Source organism: Danio aesculapii, chromosome 22, assembly GCF_903798145.1.
Source record: "Danio aesculapii chromosome 22, fDanAes4.1, whole genome shotgun sequence".
Lineage (NCBI taxonomy): Eukaryota > Metazoa > Chordata > Actinopteri > Cypriniformes > Danionidae > Danio > Danio aesculapii.
In genome coordinates, this window is record NC_079456.1 from 11,984,037 (window position 1) to 12,006,307 (window position 22,271).

The 22,271-nt window shown below is 39.3% G+C and overlaps 1 protein-coding gene across 2 annotated transcripts in view; it reads left to right on the top strand.

The window, feature by feature from the left end:
- Positions 1-7,416: 7,416 nt before the first annotated feature.
- The window catches only part of bcor (BCL6 corepressor), a 55,441-nt gene continuing 40,586 nt past the window's right edge, over positions 7,417-22,271 (top strand). The window contains exons 1-4 of one of the 2 annotated variants that reach the window (XM_056447340.1): positions 7,417-8,170; positions 16,917-16,996; positions 17,716-20,739; positions 21,962-22,018. In XM_056447340.1, the coding sequence (XP_056303315.1) occupies positions 16,994-16,996; positions 17,716-20,739; positions 21,962-22,018 (3,084 nt within the window). In that variant the 5' untranslated portion in view covers positions 7,417-8,170; positions 16,917-16,993. The remainder of the gene's footprint in view (positions 8,171-16,916; positions 16,997-17,715; positions 20,740-21,961; positions 22,019-22,271) is intronic. The other variant, XM_056447341.1, reaches the window with a different exon arrangement.

Below are 22,271 nucleotides of genomic sequence, written 5' to 3' on the forward strand. Positions count from 1 at the left end.
TTCCCCTCAGTCCTTCGACGGTCACCGCGGGATTCAAACTTCACTTCGATTTCACCGAAATTTGTGTTTGTTAAAGTCAATATGCCGACCAAAATAGTTTGATAATGCTGCTAATTTACATTGTTTACATCGAAGAGACATTAAGAAGAGGAAAATTGTCTAAACGAGACAATTTAACGTAACGTTAGCAGACCTAAAGTGGAATTATGAACTGTGGAGGCGTTTCTAGTCGTAAAAGATGTAAACAAGACCATGTAGACATGTTTTATCTCTATCTATCTATCTATCTATCTATCTATCTATCTATCTATCTATCTATCTATCTATCTATCTATCTATCTATCTATCTATCTATCTATCTATCTATCTATCTATCTATCTATCTATCTATCTATCTATCTATCTATCTATCTCTGTCTGTTCTATCTATCTATCTATCTATCTATCTATCTATCTATCTATCTATCTATCTATCTATCTATCTATCTATCTGTCTTTGTCTGTCTGTCTGTCTGTCTGTCTGTCTGTCTATAGGCTAGTGACCTTCAGCCCTTCAGGACATGTGACATGCAGTATATCAGCAATTATCTGCAAGGATTTTACTCAGCATAAGCTACTGGTTAGTATCATGCACTGTTTTTTATGTTTACATGACTATTTTAAGTTACTTTTAAATTTGATTTATTAATCTTAATTTGCAGCAATTTATGGTTAATTAAATACTTAAATAACAGCCTATTGCAGGCCCCAGAGTATATGAAGGTTTACCGAGATCATAATTTCTGCTGTAAATATTAAGAAAGAAATACTGTTTCTCCCACATATTTTCCCCCAATAGTTTGTTTTTAATACACTCAAAAAATAACTCATTGGATGAACTGTTTAATCGAGGAAAAGTTTAATTGAGGGCAAGATTTTCGTTCAATAAATTTATTTAAAAAAACTATTTGCACATTTAAATGAAATTGAGTTGGTCCAACATGATTTTTAATAAAATAAAAGTTTAAATACATTAGTATTTTTATTTACCCTAAACTCAAAGGTCATATAATATCATGTAAGTCTATTATGTGCATTCTTACATTTTAAAGTCTCAGTTTTAATTGAAGTTATCTTATAAATGAACTAAAATAGCCATTTTTAAGCATATTTCATGAATTACATATATGATTGAGACTGATCTCAGAACTAATTTTAAGACAGTTATTGCTCTCTGAGCAAAGCAACAAACTGCGTTTTTGCTATTTAAGCTGCCAACACCCAAAGAATGAGTGCTTTACAAGGTGGTAACCTCAAAACTCAAAGCATTACATGAAAATCCTCAAACTAAAGTGAAGATTAAACTCTAACAAGTCTTTCTATTAACTTTAAGCATGCTGGGAACTACAAATGCTCTAACCAGGTAGTTCGACCAACGTCCCAACACAACACGCTTAAGTTAACTTATTGGTTTGCAAAAATTAAGTGCACTGAACATAAAACAAATAAATACAAGTAGTTTGAACAAGCAGCAGTAATCATTTTTGAGTGTATAGTTTTTTAAGTTAACGTATTTTAAATGATTATTTTTTTTTACTAATATAAGATTCAATTAATTAAATTGTTTGCTTTATAATTCATTTTTAAAGGCATAATGCAAATTGTTCCAAACTGTGTGCACTGTGTTTTAATGTTAAGTATTTTTTTTTCTATAAAAGTATTTTTATAATATAATGTATTTAATATTTTATTTACTGCTTTATTTGACTAATTTCCATGATTTCTAAGTCTAGAAATCACACTTTTAACATTCTTTATATTTCTAGTTTCTGTTATTTTATTAAAATTACATGTTTACAGAATAAATGATAAGCAATGTTACAGTAGTAACACTATCTTACATCTTATGTTTAGCTGTACAAATTATGTTTAATTAAATCATTAAGTCATTTTGAGGTCCCTTGGAGCTGTGCACCCTGCTTAAAACTCCATGACTTGTATAATACTTAATTGCTCCTGAGGCCATTTATATCAAAGTTGATATTTAGCCGCACCATACTGGTGTTTTTTAATATCGAGTTTTTACGAGGTGGGTTGTTAGCCTAATGCTCAATCCCCAATCTGGAGGACCAGGACATACACTACAGAAAATTTAGCTTACCCAATTCACCCAACACATGTTGTTGGACTGTAGGAGAAACCACACTGCAAACTCCACAAAGAAATGTGGCCCAGTCTGGACTCGAACCAGCAACCTTCTTGCAATGAGGTGACAGTGTAAACCACTGAACTACCCGTGCTGCCTATGTTTATATTATATACGAATTTTAGACTTGTATAATATAATAAATATAATTCTGTATAAATTTTTCATTGAATCAATTCACCATCATTTCTAAAATTCCACACAGAATACAAACACTGTTTAGCCTTGCAATGTGTACATCTTGAAAAAAAAAACATATTAATATGTTAATTGAATGCAAGCAAGCAAGCAAACTAACAATAATGACCATGCTTTTCCAAGTGCCCCATATTTCGCTGTTCGCCCCTTTAAACCTTGCTGGGTTTCTTGTAAAATCGCCTTTGTCCACTTGGAGGAGCTCTTGTTCCGTCACTGACCGTTCGCGTTTATCTCCGCGTGGCAGCGATCATTCACCAGCCGGAGCTGAAAGATGACATTACACGTGCTTTCAAGATCAGACCATCGCCATATGCTCGGCCGAGAAGCCCGATATGAGTCATGATATTTCAAGATAAATCATTATCGCAAAAAGACGATTTTTAATAATGTTTTGAAAATAAAGTTTGGCTCAAAGTGGAAGTTTAAAAAAACTGAACGTATGATTAATCTGAGTAACTTTAAGCATCCACTAATAATAAATCAAATGTTTTTTTGGTAAATAGATTAAATGTAGAAGCAGACCAGAGAGGATATATGGTCGCCCACGTTGAATAATTTTGAAATATAGGCAAACAGTCATTAATCAATATATGCCTATCAAAACATTAACTTTTTATGCAATAGCCTATCATAGTTTGTTTCTGTTATATTTAAGTTATGATTTAGAAAGTTAGGTTATATATATATATATATATATATATATATATATATATATATATATATATATATATATATATATATATATATATATATATATATATATATATATATATAGCCCTATATATGTTTACGCCTATAAAACAATAACTTTATTAAAGCGTTCGTTTTTGCAATGAGACGATTTTTCCATGCATGCCATTGTTTTTGTTAATAGATCATTGATTTATTCGTTTAAGTTTATTAATTAATTTATTTGTTTTTCATTTAAAATTTGCGTACTTTCAAAATCAAATCACAAACTTATAGGATCTGAACCTTACTCAATATAAGTCAAACTTTTTGCAAAAATCTTAAACTATAGACATCTGCTGCGTTGCAGTTTCGTTCAAGATCAAACATCAGATCTAAAGCATAATCCATTAAACATGATGTATTCAAACGCAGCCCGTTCCTCCTCTCCAGGATTTGATGTTTTTGTTTTCGCGTCTGAGGTCCGTTCTCGCGCAGAGCCGCGGGACTGAAGCGCGCCGCCGCGGTGACTCCTCTGCGCGATCCCGTGACACGCCTCCTCTGATTTTCACATTCCATTAGGTAATTCAATAGCAGACAATTAGAGTGACCCAGCCATCGGCCACCCAACGGGACACAGTGACCCTGACAGGGCAACGCTGCTCAAGTCTGGCTGAGTTCTGCTTCATCTGTCTGAGCATGTCAATTATTAATTAATAAGAGAAACGCGCTTTATTGATAGGCTAGATAAGTTTATTGTTTAAAAAAAATATTTTTGAAAATATAGGCTGTTAATATCTTTATTAATACGTGTTACTGTTATTTAGTTAGTTATACTCAATGTGACTCAATTTCATGATCTATTTTTATATAAAAATAAAATATTAATTTAAATATTTTTCATGTTAATTATTTCTAATTAGACTATAATTTTATTATTAATGCTAAAAAAATAGGTATATATATTGATGGGTTTATTTTTATTCCATTAAAAATAGGCCTATATAATATAATCATTTTTGTATATTTTTATAAGTGCATTTTTAATGTATTTTGAATAATAAAACATGCAATTACAAAAAGTAAATTACTAACATCAATAAATCAGTATATCAATAACAATGTCATAAATAGTTTGGTAAAATTGGGATTATTATATCTTTAATAAATAAAAATAAATAAACTAATTAATTTCAGCTTATATGCCTAATTATATACATAAATATTATTATCCATGTTTTTATTATTGTTGATGTTATAATTATATATATCTTTTATTTTTTTATTTAATAAAATATTGTATATAGCTATGAGTACGTTATTTCATCAGTTTCTTAATATTTTTAGATATTTTTGTGCTAAAATATTTAATTGCCTGTTGCTTTTATTAAATTATTGCTAATCTTTTTTTTCTGTTTTTATTTTTGATCTAATTTTAATATTTACGTATTACTTACTCAATTATTAACTGTGATTTGAAAGGTGACTTTGTTTATTTATTTATCCATTTAGGCTGTTTGTTTATTTTAAAGGTTTAGTTATACAACACTTCGCCAACGCTTCTGTTTTCAACATTTTTATTTATTTATTAATGTATTTTACTTTATTTAAAGACTTAATACACATTGTAGCAAGTTATTTCAACAGACTATTGTTGTCAAAATTATAGGCCTTTAAATTAGGTGCTTTTACTGTTTCTCTATATTTGTAGTATGGTTTAGGCCTATATTTGTGCACGGTTTTAAACACGCATAAAATTAGGCCTATTCAATCACGAAAATGGATAAACAGCCGACAACAAGCGTTCATTCTGGAGCAGTTCCGTTTTAAGCGCAGAAGTGACTCGGCCGGTTCTCCGCTGCTCTGAGGGCTTTGAATGACAGATCACGCCTGGAAGTGACAAAGTCTCGATGAGCGGACATTAACACCGGCGCTGATGGCACTCAGTCGTCTCTTCCCCTTCCTCCGTCTCTTTATTCTCGGCGAAAACGCGCAGCGCAGCGCCTCGGGCACTAAACACAATGGAGCTCTGGAGAGGGTGGGACGGGGGAGAGAGACCCCATGCATGTATAAATGAAGGCTGCATGGGGGAAGGTTTGGGCGGCCTTGACGAGATCAGATTAAACAACAATACAAAAGCCCACCACACTCGCCTCTTATTTATTTAGATTTTGATGAATGGGGAGCGTTTGTGTCAGCTGAAGAATTGTAATATCCTATAAGGCCCTCTCCGTGTTAAATTAGGCCTAATGGCCTGTTTATTTCGGGATTTATTTTAGTGGCCCGATGTCCGTGTATTCGCAACTGATATCACATGTTTTGAGCTTTGCTCTTAAAGATGCAGTATCTCTTTCTTATCAGTAGATATCGTTGTCTTATCTCTTCAGAATTGTACATTTATAGTCTTCAAATAGTATGTTTGGATTGAATGTGGGCCTCATTTGCTACCGGAAAGCATTTCTTCCACATTATAATCTCAGATAAATCTTTCGAAATCAATTAGATTGAAAATAAGTTACTTTATTTTTTTAGACTTTGTAAAGTGATTATTTAAAATGGCTATGCCAAAACACGGTATATTTAGACTTTTATTTGAGTAGAATATTATAGCCATCGGTCAGTAAAATATGTTTGTATTATGTATTTTAACTTCCATTTTGTATAATAATTCACATTCCAAATAATCATTTTTAAACCACAAAACATTTTCAAACACACAAAAAACTCCTTTTCAAAACCGTAAATAGGTCTAACCTTTATTTCTAAGTGTAGAGTAACAAAGTTGTAGTAAAAAAATGAATATGCCTGCATCATAAAAGAGCTGTGCAGCTCTTTGAAATGTACATTGTACATCCACATTACACCAAGCAGGCCTACATTCCCTTATTTTGCTGAAACGCGAAGCGCTCGCTCTGTGAATATAGGACTCTGAGCACGTTCCCGAGCTCTTTAAGCGCGTTCCCCCAGCGCTGTGACCTCCAGGTCGTCTCCCCCGGGGATGATGCTTGTGTGTGGGGGAAGGGTTTGCCCGTCAGGCGGTGGCCAATACATCCTCCGTCAAAGCCCCGAGCAATCCTGTTACACACGCAGCTCGCGCGATTATCCCGCTCCTCTTCTCTGCGCGACAAAAACAGCCTCTCGCGCAGAACGGCCACAAACACCAGTCAGTTCGGCCATGTTGAACAGCGTTCTAGTTGTATAAATATGTTCTAAAATGTTCTAGAACGTTTTAAGTGTTCTAGAATTAAATGTTTTAAAAACAAACAACAAGTTACGCTGTGTGACCTTTCTCTGTGTTGTATCTGTATAGCCTAATCGTGTTCATAATCAGGGTTGTGAAAAGACAGATAAATATCCCATATTATTAAAATCGTCAGCAAAAAATATTTAAATGTTCTGGGTACTTTTAAAAAAGTTAATCATTTTCAAAATCTCAAATGACATTTAAACAATGTTGCATAAAGGTGATTTTTTGTAAAACTGTCATAAAACATAAGAAACTTCATCCATGACACTAAGCCATTTATTTATCATTTTAGCCTAAATTTCGCTTGCTGTGATCTTTTTAAATCAAAATATTGGCTTTAGCTTTATAAAGGTCAGCGTATTTTTTTCTGCAGTTTGTTCATGCATTGTTCATTATGATCATATTCTAATAAATAAAGTTTTTTTGGACAACAAAAGGTCAACCACAATTATACTTACACAATTATACTCTATAAAAAAGCCAGGAACCGCATACTTTTATGTAAGCAGCATATATATATATATATATATATATATATATATATATATATATATATATATATATATATATATATATATATATATATATATATATATATATATATATATTTTTTTTTTTTTTTCTCTTTTTTATATATTCTTTTTCCCCTGGGCTATGTGTGTTTTGTGTGTTTAGGAATAGTTTAATGGTTTCCAAGTTTATAAAACAATTATTTGATTAATGTATTTATTGATTTTAATCTGTTTCTTTGAAAATAATAATTGAAATTTGCTTAAAAAAGTTACATTTACATTTCTTTATGCCATCCATAAGATTTAAAACAGCCCATAAATCTATCTTCCACCTCCTTCTTGCTTTATATCATAAGCCAAAAATACCGTTTTGTGGTTTTCCAGAAGCCTCTCAGCGGCACTGCCGATTAATTTTGTTTACGGAGCCCGAACGCTGTGCGAAACAGCCCCCTCTCGCTGTATTCTACACGGGCGCATCGAGTCGTACAGAGGGAGCGCAGCCTACTGGGTTTATGGTAATTGCGGTTGTTCCCCCGACTGGCCTTCTGGGTAAGAGAGAGAGAAAGAGAGAGAGCGAGCTAGAGAGAGACAGGCGTCTTGCGCTCAGCTTTCATTCCCCGCTGCACGCGCTTACGGAGAGACGCGCGCGCACACACACAAACAGCAGTCGCGCGAACACTGAGCGCGCCAGGGATATCGCGTATCGGAACCGGGACAAAGAAACGGAAAATTGTCCGCAATCGTACCCGCTAGAGTAAAGAGAGAGCGGGGAACTCGTGTTGCGGTTTAGATGGTCAATGTTCCTTAAATGTGCGTGTGAGGACCGGCCCGTGCACACACGAGCAAACACACTGCTGCCGTTCTCGCGGCGTGGCTCTCGATCGCTCGTTGTCTTGCCCGAGCCCAACATGGCGCTGCGAGGCGTCATATAACAGACTGAGTTCAGTTCAATCCGAGCCCCGGGGATCTTTCGCCACCTGTGCATTCACGCGATTCGTGTCGAAGCCATCCTGCTCACCCGAATCAAAGGAATTACGTTCTGCGTCTGCATGGATGTATATGGATCTCCCAGACTTGTTCACAGTTTTTCGCGGAGTGGATATTCGTATTCGGCAAGTCCGGAGATACTTTGAACTTCTGACGGACTTCATATGAAACAAAGAAAACACCAGCGTTACCAGATTGACCTGAGTTATAGGTTACAGAGTAATGCGGCTTTCAACAGGAGCATCTGCTCGTCTTTGTTTTAACGGGAATTTTTGAACGTCTGAAAAACTAAAAGAGTGAAAACTTGCATTTCAAGAGGAGCTCAAGTACGTTTCGTGCAACTCAATGAACAGCAAGAATCACTACATTAAGGTAAGAACATTTTAGGCTTAATTATTGATGTTTTCCATGACTTACCTGCTTATGTTTGCTCCGTTACATTGTGCGCAAGTAGTCTACGTGCGGACCTTCGGTAAAGCCAAAGAGGGTTCGTTGTCGATGCCTAGATCAATCATGTGGCTCAGTATATAGTGTTTGATATATGACATTTCTGTGTGAAACTTGCCTTAGTTGGTAAGTTTTCAACATCGTCTCTGTGCTGACTGGTGTCACGATCTTGTCGTTGTTGACACGTCTTGTTGGTTGTTTGTGTTTACGTGCGAACATTAGAAATAGCTCTCAGTTTTCTACACTGAATATTTTAATGTTTCTGTCAATCTAGGGGCTGTCTTCGTTTGCTACAAAACATTTCCCAGGTTACGGGACTTTCCTTTTTAGTTGCTGACCTTTGTAGATTGTTGATCACAGGCAATTCAAACCGAAAATGCATCGTAGATTTGTGGAACTGTGGGTTTCTGTGAAATTCACGTGTGTTTATTTTCTCGTGTTGAGTAACAAGATGCCAGAAATGAAGCGAGCGCGCGCTCACGGTGGCGCGTGGACATTCTTTTCCCGATCGGGATACACCGCGAGCGCTATTGATTGCGCGAGCCTCGCCCTTTTATATGATGGTTTCCAACCTTATGAAATTTACAACAAACCAATTCTTGCGGTTTCTTACTAAGCTTATAAATAAAGCAAAGCATGTGACCTCCAAACAAGTATACATGCGTTTGGAGGTCACCTCGATTTCTTTTATCCACTGTGCTTTGTGAGGGGAGCGAGATGATTGAAATCAGAAGCTTTTGTATTCATATATTAACGGTTTACCACGGGGTCTCGTGCTAGACTTTGAAGCGCAATGATCTTCAACATGACCGCTTTGTAGAGACAGTGCCCTCCTTTTGTTAATATTGTTGACGAGACACTTCGCGACCTTGTGCTCAAAGTTCTTCGCTGTCTGGTCGTGTCCCGGACGGGGGAAATGACTTGGCCAGTTAAGCCGACACTGACAGTTCTGTGTATAATCTGTCACAAGGCCTTGAAGTTTGAGAAATCTCTTTGTCCTCGACTGGCTCGGCGGTTTAGACATTAAGAGAGATATTCAGATTTTTTTTTTCCCACTTAGTAGCTTTCACCCTTAACGCAGCGTGTGCTGGCGCACCCTAGTTGGAAAACATTATGAGCATCTCAGCTGTGAAGGAGTAGCGATGTCCGAAAGTCTGTAGCTTTAAACCACACAAGGGCTGATCTATGAACCATTATCACTGTGCCTTGAATAAGACACATTACACCAGTTTTATCCAGGCTGACTTAATGGATGCAGTTTAAGTCACTTTAATCACCAATTAGTATATCTAAAGAGTTCAGACAACATCTGAACACTTTGCTGGTGGTTGTTCGTTAATTTACTGTCGCTGAGGCAAACTTGGGCCCCTTTAGTTACTGGCCTGCTTTTTTTTTTAGTCAAACCCGTGGGTTAATTTTTCACTGGAGTCTCGTTCCTAAATGGTTGCGACGTGCTATTCTGCATAATTAAAGCGCTGTGGACGCTATTAATCAAACATGTCAGAGCGTATCCGTATGAATCCTGGTGGAAAGAAAGCCCTGGATCCATCCATATTTTCATAGGCTTGCCTAAACGGCTACCGCAGATTTTTGGCATCAGTGTTTCAGCTTGACTCAATCATACTGTCAATTTTAAAAGTGCATTTTAAAGTGACGCATATTGCTACACATTCTGGGTATTTCTTCAACAGCACTTGATTCCACATAAGAGCCAAATTGACTCAACAATAAAAATAGTTGGTTTTAGTTATATACCTTATTGTATTTATACACAATTTATGGTTGCCTTAATTTAAGCTGAATTAATTGAACCTCACGAGTATATTGAACTTATGTTAAACTGACTTAAAACAGCTTGCGTAACTTATAAATGTTCGGACATGATTAACTTGGTTTAATATGTTACAATATACTAAAAACATATGTTGTCATGACTATTTGATCATATACTTTTTTTACAGTGTATTTTTTTTTAGATCAGTTTGGGGTTTTTTTTATTTAAGAGCCCACGCTGTAAAAAGCCTGGCTGCTGTAAATTTTTAAGCTGAATCAAATTAACCTTATGAGTCCATTGAACTTGTATTATGTTAAACTGACTTAAAACAGCTTGTGCAACTTAGAAAATTAAGTTAGAACATGAGTAACTTATTTTAATAAGTTGCAATGTCCTAAAAACGTATGCTGTCCGAACTAATTTATCATATAGTTTTTACAGCGTAGGCCTAAGCAAGTTTTAGGCTTATTTAAAAAAAACAATCAATGAAATTTTAAGCTATAAGAACACAAAGTAAAAACATACATTGATCTAAAGCAATAATTAAACATATTAAAGCACTATTCATATCATATGATATAATTTTTCTATTCTAACTAGTGTATATTCACACACTGACATGGTCTGTTGAGTAAGATTTTAATACTTTGTGCCAAATCACACATTGAGAACTTTATAGAGTGTAACTGATTATACTTAATGTTATATAAAAGCCAACAATCTGCTCGTTGTTTGTCTTAATATCTTCAATACAACCTAATCAAGTTTCCATATACTGGTGTTTTTGTCTCAAATGTCCGACAATCTTTAAAAGCTACACCATTTCTACAGTCATGCGTATGTGTATTCATATTATGTTTGTGTAAATGCCTTTAAAGATTGTACATCGCGTGTATACCAACTGGCAAGTAACACCGGCTGTTTTCCATCGTTTATTTGGTCACCTCCCCGACTCGCCCTGCCGAGACCCCCAGCTCTCCGGGTTTGTTTATTTATAGCCCGTCAGCTCAGTGTGAGCTCACGCCTGCATGCTCTCCTCACCCACGGAGCCTGTCTGCTGGAGCCTATTCCGATGTCAGCGTCAGATTTGCAAGAGAGAAAGTGTGACATGTCTGCCCCGTATTGTAATGCTCTATACATACCCGCGGGTGGAATTTAGACCGACAAGTCATGGCCTGAGTTAAACCGGTGCCACAGTTCACAGAATATTTTAAGTGATTGATGTTGGCAAGGAATCTGGCAGAAATGAGACCACCGAAATGAGCCACATGACCGTGTCTGGCTGCATTAGAGGTTACGGGGAAGTCATATGATATAGGGCATTATAGAGACCAGCGCACTGCGGTCAACATTTTAGATGGCTGTTTGGTGCATGTTTGCCGAGGCTGTATGAACAAGGAATGTGTGATTTGAGTAAAATATTGTTTGGATTACTGCACAACCTTTCATGTAGAATCAAAACGTTCGTTGGCTGAAAAGGCTTATCATTTATTACTTTTGTGTTATAGGTCTATATCTTACACACTTTTGTTTTTTCAGCTATAATAGTTTGATTACTTGTAGCTTGTTTCAGAGATAAGCCCATGATCCCACTTTTCACGTCGGATATCCATTCCTCCACATCCTAAAGCAATTTAAAAAAACAAATTGGGCCAAATCTGAATATTTTTGGTATTTAACACTTGACTATCAGTGAGCAGACATCATCACAGGGTTGCTATCTTTACTGAATCCTGTTGCCAAAGTTTGCTTTCGTCTTGGCAGCCCGTTTGGTTTCATTCGCCAGCGTTTAGTTCGTGTGAGGGTGGAGAGATGCGCTCGGATCGGATTTCGGAGTTTGGCTCCCGCTGGAGACGTCACGGTTTGATTGAAGTTTCTTCTCGGTCCGAGCGGTCCCGCGGGACGGCTCGCGCTGAAACAGGAGAGCTCTTCTCTTCGCTTCATCGAGCTTTTGTGCCGCAGCAGGAGCCCCGGCGTGCACGGATCGCTGCGCGCTCCCGGAGCGACGCCTACCCAGATACATTGTTTTCCTTTCTTATAGCGTTCTTTCTCTTTTCAAACACGTTAAAAGATTGAATTATTGATTCAAATGCATTGTATTCACGATAATAAAGATATCGTTTGGAAATGCAACTTCAGGTTCCAGTTTGAGCAACTTCCTCAAGAAGATTAGGCTACCTTTCTCCCAAAGTCCTTGCGCAAACCATTTAACCAACCAGTCCTTTTATAAACAAGTCATTGCCTGCTTTCTTTACCGTGGAGGATAGTAGCCTATAGTTAAACGATTAACAGCAAGCAATGAGCTGCAAAGTCATCAGACGAACGACACATGATAAAACTGCTCTCAATTAAAACAAAACCACACACCCTTAAAATGTAATGCTTTAGAAATAATAAAAGATAAATTAAATCACTTGTGGCTCCATCCACACATTTCCCACTCAATTTTACCTTTTAAAAATATTTTCATATTGTCTCTTATTGATATGGACAGAATTTGTCATCTATACTTAGCAATATATTAAATAAAACAGAGATGTACAGAATCCAATATGTGTTGTATAATGTACGAGCTAAAATTTACCTCTAAAGGACTTTTTAAATATTTGGGGAGATATGAATTGCAGTTCTTATTCACATGTTGCCACTGAACAATCAATCAATAACTAATCAATTAAATCTTAAGAGCCTTATGAGAAAGCTACAGTTCCTGGTTTATTTGCATATAGAGTGTAAAATAAGTCTTAATAAAGGATGGTTCACAAAGTCATAATTTCTCATAGTTTCAACCTTTGACTTATTCAAGAGGATATTTTGAAGAAAGCTGAAAACCTCTAACAATGACTTCCAAAATATTTGGTTTTCCTACTATGTACGTCAATGTTTAGATGTTTTCAGCCTCTAACCATTCTTCACAAATGTTTTTACAGAATAAAGAAACTCTTAGAACCATTGAGGTTGAGTAAATAACGAGTTATATTTTTGGGTGAACTATATCGCTTTAATGCAGTAACCAATCCGACTGAGTAATCGGTGTTATTGATGCAAGGTGTAATCGCATACACTGGTTGCTCTTAATGTTAGCGCGCTTAATCCACATTATGAATATTAGCGCAATAAACACTTTGTGTTTGAACGGAAAAGAATGCACGGTTTAAACGGACCCTGTTCCGAATAAGCAGCGTTTTCGGGCCTTAACCCTAAAGCCAAAAATCATAGAGAATGCAATTCGTATCGATTTGTATTTGCTAGCACGAGAGAAAAGACAGAGAAAGAGGGCCAGCGCTGTAGTCTCTGGAGTGCATGCACGCAACCCACCATTTCAAAGCAGCGCAGCGCACGAGGCAGACGGAGAGGTGAGAGAGGGAGAAAGAATGGCTGCGGGGGCCGCGCGCGGAATGTGTGCGCTGCCAGCGCGTGGGGCTCGCAGCAATTCGTATCGCTTCTCGCAGCTGAATGTCTGCAGGCAAATAATCACCTTTTTTCCCCCGAAAATATCCGCGCCCTTTCCTCACAATGTTTTCTCTTGTCATTTTGTCCCCATAATGACCCCGCCAATGCTCGTGCGCATAACAAAAAGTTTTGTTTTGTGTTGAAGTATGCGAATGATGTTGATTTTAATCTTCTAAGACACTTAATTTTACTAATTATAATTGCTGTAGTTTAATTCTCAGGGGGCTGGAACTGCTATAGACCTATACATCTCTGTAATATGATATATGCGAACAGGTGTTATGTCCTCCTTTTTTTGTAATATGAAGGCCACTTTATACGGGTTTGGAAACTTTTGATTGTGTCCTTATTAGGCACATAAACATAGGGTTCATTAGGTACACATTATTCTATCTATCTATCTATCTATCTATCTATCTATCTATCTATCTATCTATCTATCTATCTATCTATCTATCTATCTATCTATCTATCTATCTATCTATCTATCTATCTATCTATCTATCCATCTATCCATCCATTTATCTATCTATCTATCTATCTATCTATCTATCTATCTATCTATCTATCTATCTATCTATCTATCTATCTATCTATCTATCTATCTATCTATCTATCTATCTATCTATCTATCTATCTATCTATACCTTTATTTGGTTTAAGTGTTTATTTCACACAGACTTGCGGTTTTCAGCCATAGGCTAATTTTAATAATAGTGTTCAATTTATTAATAATATTAATATTTCGATAACAAAAAACATCATGTTTTATTCTGCTTAAATTCGGAACAGTAATGCAGCTTCGCATCATGCGCGAATTTTTTTCCGAATTTTAGACATTTTAGAAGTTTCTTAATATATACCTGCATTAATAAGCCATGTTTTACCATCCAACATAGTACTGTTACATAGTAACTGTTAAAAACAACAGCTAATAGGAGTTTTGGGGCGCTATTTGACGTTTTAGGTTAAGTTTTAAAATTCATAGTGTTAATTTATCCTATTTACATTTATATCATTTTAAATGAAGGTGGACTGCAAAAGTGAATTTCCAGTCACTCTAAAAGTAAAACTACATTTGTTGCTACTTTAACTAAGTGGAAATTGTATAAGCGTCATATGTGACGCGTTTGGTCTCATATAACAATCTACGATGATTTATGCTTTGTGTCAGTAACGTGGACTTATATTTCACCTGGAGCAACTTGGAGCATGACACGTTCATTTTTAGTTAGACATTGGACGCTTTAGGCAGAATGCAATAAAGATAAGCTCATACCTTTCACAGGCAGAGCAGTTCTCATTGAAACGGCGCACTTTAATGAAAATATCTCATGCCTAATATGAATACCTTCTTTTCATAAGTCGTGGAAGTAGCGGTACGTTTCAGTATAGGCCGGATTCGTTTCCCTTGAAAAGCCTTTGTCTTTACCCTTGTTGTGTTTCCCCTTTCATTCGGCTTTGTTTTTATCTCCCGCTTACGGATATTATAAAACATTTTACTGCCACTTTAAGAGCTGTAGAGAGTGCCGGCGCGGCGGACGATAGACTTGGCGATCTGCCACAGTTGGAGAGCTGATGGCGGGCCTCTGGGGCTTCTTGCTGGAGATCTCAGCGGCCGTCCTACACTTGAGCCCGTACTGCAAAAACTCACACCTCAGGAGCTAAACATTTAACACTCTCTTTCATGCTCCGCACACTTTATAACATCATCTCGTGTTCTTCTGTCAACACCGACCTGATGCAACCGCGTTCACGCCGGGTAGCGCCCTTGGCCTCCGCGAGCGAACGTAGTCTTGTCGGCATGCATTGCAAATAATTCGTTTTATTTGCAGTTCTTAATATGCTTGGGCCTTCTTGGTAGTATATTAAAAACCAAATGCAAAGAGTTCATTTTTTAATTCATTTTAAATTGTCTACATAGGCAAACTAGTTATGTATAGTTTTAGTACTACATGTTTTTGTACTTTATTAGTATTATTATTTGTACTGTAGACGATTATATATGTATACAATGTATTAGTTTCAAACATTATGCGCCGCAAAATTACTTTTCTCTTCAGCAGCGCGTGATGACAGGACCAATTACCTTCCCGCTTCAAGCATTTAATTATGGCGCACAAAAAAAGTACGTAAAATACGTAGCGACGTTTAACCTTTGTGTAGTCTTTTGTTTAGTTTAAAAGCCAAAGTGATTAGAAACTAAGTTAAAACAGCCCGTGTAGTTCGGTTCAGTGTTGGCTCACCTGCATTAAATGGCAGACAAAGCGCCAAGCGCGCTTGGCTTGTGATTGATGTCTTTGAAAGCGGAGGTTTCTTTCCTCCGTGGGGGGCGAGTACCCCTCTTACCGAAGCGCCCCTGAAATGCATAATGTCCTCGCCCCCGCTGGCGCAATGAAAGAGCGGGTCACTGAGGGGACGGAAAATGAGAGCGCAGAGAACGTGACTGAATGGCCGAGGCGAGTGGGTTTCTGCTGCGCTCCCCATGGCAGGGTCGGATTAAGGCTTTGAAAGCAAGGGAGGATGGGGGAAGGGAGGCACACGCTCCGGGAACAGGGCAGAATTTACGTTTATTAAGTTTAATGGCGGCTTAATGCTGGTATAGTTATAGAACAATAATTCAACTTGGCTTGTAAATGGAAGAGGGTGCATTCGTGCTTGGCACAGATAGGAATGCAACCTTCACTCTTTTTTTTGTGCATATAGGCCTATGCAATTGCTTTTTGGCGACCGCATTAATCCATTTTGCTTATGCGTTGAAGTTGTTGTGCCAGTCAGGTTGCTATGGAAGTGATGCATGCACATTTGTGTGTGCGTGTAGGTTGGTTTGATTGATGACAGAGGGCAAGCTGTCTCACTCCTTCAATAGCAGTGACTGTGGCCATGTCTCCAGATAAGCTCTGGGTCTGCGTTATTGAAATCTGGGGTCTGTAGAGCCATCAATAACAGAGGCACAGCTCGCCTACTCGACAAAGATCCGCTGTAATGTCTTGCCAAGCCGTGGGGCTGGGCGGCAGTATTTGGGGGGAGGGGTGAATTTTGATTGCTGCTTTCTACGCTGTAATAATGACCACCCCTCCTAACTCACTCACTCCCCTCTTTGCGTTGCTCTGTTACGAGTACAGAACACAGAGGGATTCCTTATCAGAGCACTTGCTCTGAGATAACAAGGCATGTGGCCTGGTGACCATTCGTCGAGACGAAGGCATGTGGAGGTTGAGAAGCAGGCCAAGACCTCTCCAAGAAGAGGTCATTTCTCATTTTCTCTCTTTATGCGAGCAGCAGTATGCCAATTTCTCTGCGCAGTGATCAAGGTTCATTTTCACTGTGGTTCATTGTGTTTACCCTGAACTGAAAACGGTATATGAATAAATAATAGAATGTGGTAGTTTTTTACCCTTAAGAGCTACATGATGTGTAAGCTGTTCTTTTTTTCTCCAACAGAAAATTGTCCTTATGGGATGGTGAAGACCAGCAAATCTGTTGAGAACTAGCTGAGAAATAGATTCCTCATTCAAAGCATGGTAAGAAGTCTATTTAAATACATAGACATGCATGTAAACAGCAGATATTTTCATTCAGTTTAGGTGACTTTTTCCCACCCATGTTGAGATCCATCAATCCGTCTCACTTCCAGAAAGCATAATCACCCATTTTCTTGCATTATAATGTATTTTCTCAAATGCACAAGCCGGCACTGGCAGAATTAAACTCTCAGGTCTCTCATGTGTGATTTGAAGACTGATACGCGCTGTCTTCCAGACTACCCAGAAAGCATACATCAAAGCTGCTGCATTTCCTGCACTATAACCTCGCTGCAGTTGACATTTAAGAATGGTTTCTGCATTCCCCTGTTGTGACCTTGAATATTGCAATATGTTGTGATGTCCTTTCATATTAACTTTTTTTTTAAGTTGGTGAGGATGTGATCAGATTTTTGTGTGAATCAGGTTGCAATTAGATAGTTAGAGAGGGAATTTTCTTTAACCTTTTTATAACAAATGTGTGAATAATATGACCAACTGTGATATCCGTCATGTAGTGTGATTCATGCATCCTCTTATTTCAGTGATAAATCTTCTCTGTCCTTTAGTGAAATGTTATCTCTAGATAAAGATTGGATGAGTTGTACTGGTTGTTAATCTGGATTTGTCTTTTGTTCACTTGTAGTCTGAGTCATATTGCATATATCTTCACTTCCTCTTCCTTCCCACTCTTACCACTTTATGTTCTTATGTTTCAGGTGGATGCGAGTACAACCTGCAGAATGAACCCTCTCAGTGCGCTCGGCATCGATCGGACCAGCCTGATGCGAGAGAGTCTTCGCGTTCATGGAGGGATGGTTTATCCACCAGGAATCCAGACCCTGCCATCAGAAAAGGGCTATGTTGGTGACAGGATCCCCAACTTGCTCTACAAACCAGATGTGTCACTTGACAGCAGAAAGACCGCAAACAGTTACGTTGGACTTTACAAAAGCTCCCCACCTGGGATTCAGAAACCACTGATTGTACCTGGGGCTGGTGCAGACACTTTAGGATTAGACAGACGGGTCATACCAGGAGATAAGCCCCCAGAACTAAGCCTCAATGGTGGTAGCAGTTATCTGCGGGTTCCAAGTTGGATGAGTCCCTACCACGAAACTGGAATGTACCCTTTCTTGGACTCCAGTAAATACGCTGCTTTGAACATGTATAAAGCATCAATTCTGTCACAGCCACCACCTTACCTTCCCCAGCATCTGGCCTACCAGTCTCTATGTGCAGGAGCTGGAGGCAGTGTAGCTGGTACAGAGCGCTTGTTTTACATGCCTACCTATCCCCCCGCACCTATATCTTCACCTCTTGCCCCTCCGCTCAGGATCCCCCCTGCAACTGTAGCCCCTACTGCATTGTCACCTATGATGCACCACCAAGACAAAACGGTGCAGAGTATTGGTCCAAGGATACACCATGAGCCCTCAGCATTTGGGCAGCAGACCATACATCAGCAGGCTCAGCCTCACCACCAGTCACCCATTGATAGACAGCACAGCAGCAGTGGAAATAGTTCAAGCAACAGCAAGTCCATCCGGACCTCATCCAGCAAAAACACAAGTAGCACTAGCAGTATTGTTAGTAGCAGCGCTGGTGTTAGCAGCTGCACCAGCTCCATAGTCTCAGTAGACTCATGTCCTTCCCTTGTAATGCAGCCACCACGCCCTACACCACGCCCCCCTCAGCCACCTGCAGCACCTCCACCCCCTCTTATGGATAGCACTATGGAGTTCCAGAAGCCTCTGTACAGAAGTCCTTCCTCATCCTCATCATCTTCACCATCAGTATCTCACCCTGTCTATATTAGCGGTGCGTCCCAAGAGCTGCGCTCTCCAATTCGGTCCTCTGGCCAAAAGCCTAAAGCCAAAGAAGCAACCATGGAGTCTACCAGAGGTACAGGGAATGAAAGAAAGGGCAGCAGCTCACCTGTTAAGACCTCTTCTGATAAACCACCTCAACAGGGGCCTATTACCAAAGATCCAGCAGACAAACCTTTAGACCTGTCTGCCAAAATCATGGAATTTGAAGGGCATACTAACGGGTACCCCTCAAAATTAGAAGCCTTAGCCAAGCTTGGATATTCTCCTGCTGCACGTTATGGACTTCCCCCAAACAGGGAGCTTTTAAAAGAAACTCTTTCTCCATCATCCTCCTCTGTTAGCACTTCTTCTAAAACTCCAGAAAGGCCTGAAATAATTAGCACTTTACCCTCTTCCTGGGTTGTGCCAAGTCCTACCCAGACAATCAGCTCTGAGGCTAGTCAAAACAAAGGCTCCAGTATCATCAAGAACAAGAATCTTGAAAATGTGGTGCCACAGTCAAGAAGTTCCTCTTGTCCCAGGATGGATGACCAAAACAATGGCTCAGTCTCAAGTTCTGCCCCTATTATCATTACTTCAGCTTCTCGGCCATCATCTGTCTCACCTTCTCCCAAAATGAATAGTGATTGGGCAAAGTCAGTTCCCACCCCACCCGAAAAGACCCCATTAAATAACCACAGTGGCAGCCACTCAGCAACTTCAAAACCTTCAAAGACAGTCAAAAAACCTGAAACCCCTGATATTGGCTTTAAGCCCCAGCAATCACATTTAGAGAATGGGCATACACCAAGTCACCTCTACATGCAACAGGGTGAAACTTATCTTTCTCCCAGCTTAGCATATTCTAGCAGATATCTCTCATACCCAGTACCTGAGAGCCTTTCCCTTTCTCACTTGCAGTTGTCAGGAAAAGGTCCAGTGTATCCTCATCCAGTTCTGCTGGGCACTAACAGCCTGTATTCAACACGTTTGGCACCCAAGCCTGGCATCCCTTTTGGAATCCCACCCAATCATGCAGAATATCTTACCTACCATGACACACAAGAGATGGTCCATCCACTAATGTCTCCCCACCTGCCCCTTGACCACAAAGTAACTGAACGCCTGGATCTGAGGCCCAGAACCCTGGACAAGACTTGGCACCATGATGATGTTCCATATAAGCGTCAGAGCATCACTGACATAGACCCAGACTACAAATCTGAGAAGGAATCAGAGAGGCTGGAAGTTTTGGGCCCAAAGTCTCTGAGCAAGCCTCACACAGTGAATAAAGATGAGATTGTCTGCATCGACCTGGTCCAAGATGACACAGATGGCAGTCCAGAGCCAGACAAACATAGTGCCATCGATGCCAAATGCAAAGAGCCAGCTAAGCCAGTAGGCAGTGGGACAGGGATGGGGAAAGAGAGTGGCAGTAATTCTGAGGGGAAAGAGCCAGAGCTCATGCAGATCTTGCGCTCTGGCCAGCCTGCTGTATCTTGGCCAACTGATTCAGAACAACGGGCAGAGGTATGCAGTCCACCTCGGCCACATAAGCAGTCTGACTCTCCGTTGCACAGCCAGAGTGATGAAAGCTCCCCTGAGCATAGCCCACTACCTGACATGTTGGAAGAGCAGACACTACGCTGTGCCAGAACCTCTGGTGAAAGGGCTCGAGCTGATGGAGCTGAATTCAGAGTTGATCGACACCACACTAATCGACAATATGTGGACCTGGGCAAGGATGGACTAGATGACACAGAGTCCCATGAGGATGAGGAGGAAGGACATGGATGTTCTAAAGGCAAGAGATCCAGCTTGGCCAAGAGAATAGCCAACTCCTCCGGCTATGTTGGCGACCGCTTCAAGTGCGTCACCACAGAGCTGTATGCAGACTCCAGCAAACTCAGCCGGGAACAGCGAGCCTTGCAGGTGAGTTGTACAATTGTTGTATGTTAGTCAAGATGAACAGAGAAATTTTTCCAGTTATGGAGCATGTCACATGTCATTGTCACACTAGGTTTGAGAATCATCTAAGCAACTTATGGTCAAGTTAAAGTGCAACATTTTTAAAACACCTTAATGTCCTGTTCCATGGTCAACACTTTACAGACCAGGCCAGTTGGTGTAATTGCATTAGTTCCCAGCCATTCTGAGACTTACAGCTTCTCTCTAAGACCTTAGTTCCAGCTTTGAATGAATACTGATATCTAACTTCCACAGTCGCTTATATTGAACTCATCGCTAATTACAGAGCTCTGTAACCCACTCTCCCTCTCCTGCTCTCTCTTTCTAGCAGTTTTTGGGCCCCTGCTGTGAATCTGTCAAACAGGCTTTAATAGCAGCAGTTCTACAGTTAGTGTGAGAGAACATGTGTATTTGTACAAGAACACACACACACTTGAGTGTGTGGTTCAGTTAGCAGCTGAAAGGGTTAACAGAGAGTGCCGTGTGTGGCTGCTTTGCCCAGTCGTGCGGAAGCTCAGCTGCTGAGTGTTTGTGTGTGCGCGTCCATGTCATGGCCTTGCTAGCACATAATGCTGCAGGCAACTGTTAACCTGCAGGTGAGCCCTGGAGAACGATGTGTGCATGTGTGTGTGGGGCATACCCGAACATAATCACACACCCTTTCCTACTGGCTTCCATCTAGCACTCCTTTCCCTCTTACACACACACATACACAAAAACATGCACACCCTCAGGCCCCCAATAGCCATGTGCATGGTGGCAGCCCTCCCAGCTTAAGTGAAATCCAGCCCATTCTTTCCTGATGGGGAAGATTAGAGTTCTTACCAGCAGCAGCGCACAGAGTGCTCGCAGACTGGCAGAGTCATTAGCGCGCACACACATAGTCGCTCATTGGAGGGAGAGCAATGGAGAGGCTGATAGAAGACAATGTCCTAATTTCAGATAGTCCGCACAATTTGAAAAGTCCCTTTTAATAAGGCCAGTTTTATCTATGCATTTACACACATCCTAGATTGAGCTATTCGAAACACTAGCTTCCCAAGCCTTAGCATTCTATGTACTGAATTCTCCCATATTTATGTGTAACAGGGTAAGTTACTGTTTGTTTGCTGATGTGTTCAATTTGTGTAAATATATATACTTCAAATCATTGGAAAAGATATTGAGCCCCATTCTGATTACTTAGATGGAAGGATTATCACAAGAGGACAGTAATTTAAGTCAACCAGCTGCGTTTTGGGAGGTCAGTTCATTTTATTTTTAAATTACTAATCAGCTGAAATGAGTAACACTTGGTTTTGCACCCACAGGCGGGTGTGAAGTTGACTTTTTTTTTTTCTTCCTTTCCCCCCTTTTTCAGGGGCCCTGAAAATTGCATGGTCAAGTTTCAATAGAATGAAGTCCAAGACTTCACCTGTATCAGTTAGCATTTGTTATAAGTTATTGATATGCATTTGCTGCATTTACTCTAATGCGCTTTAGCTCCTGTTGTACTA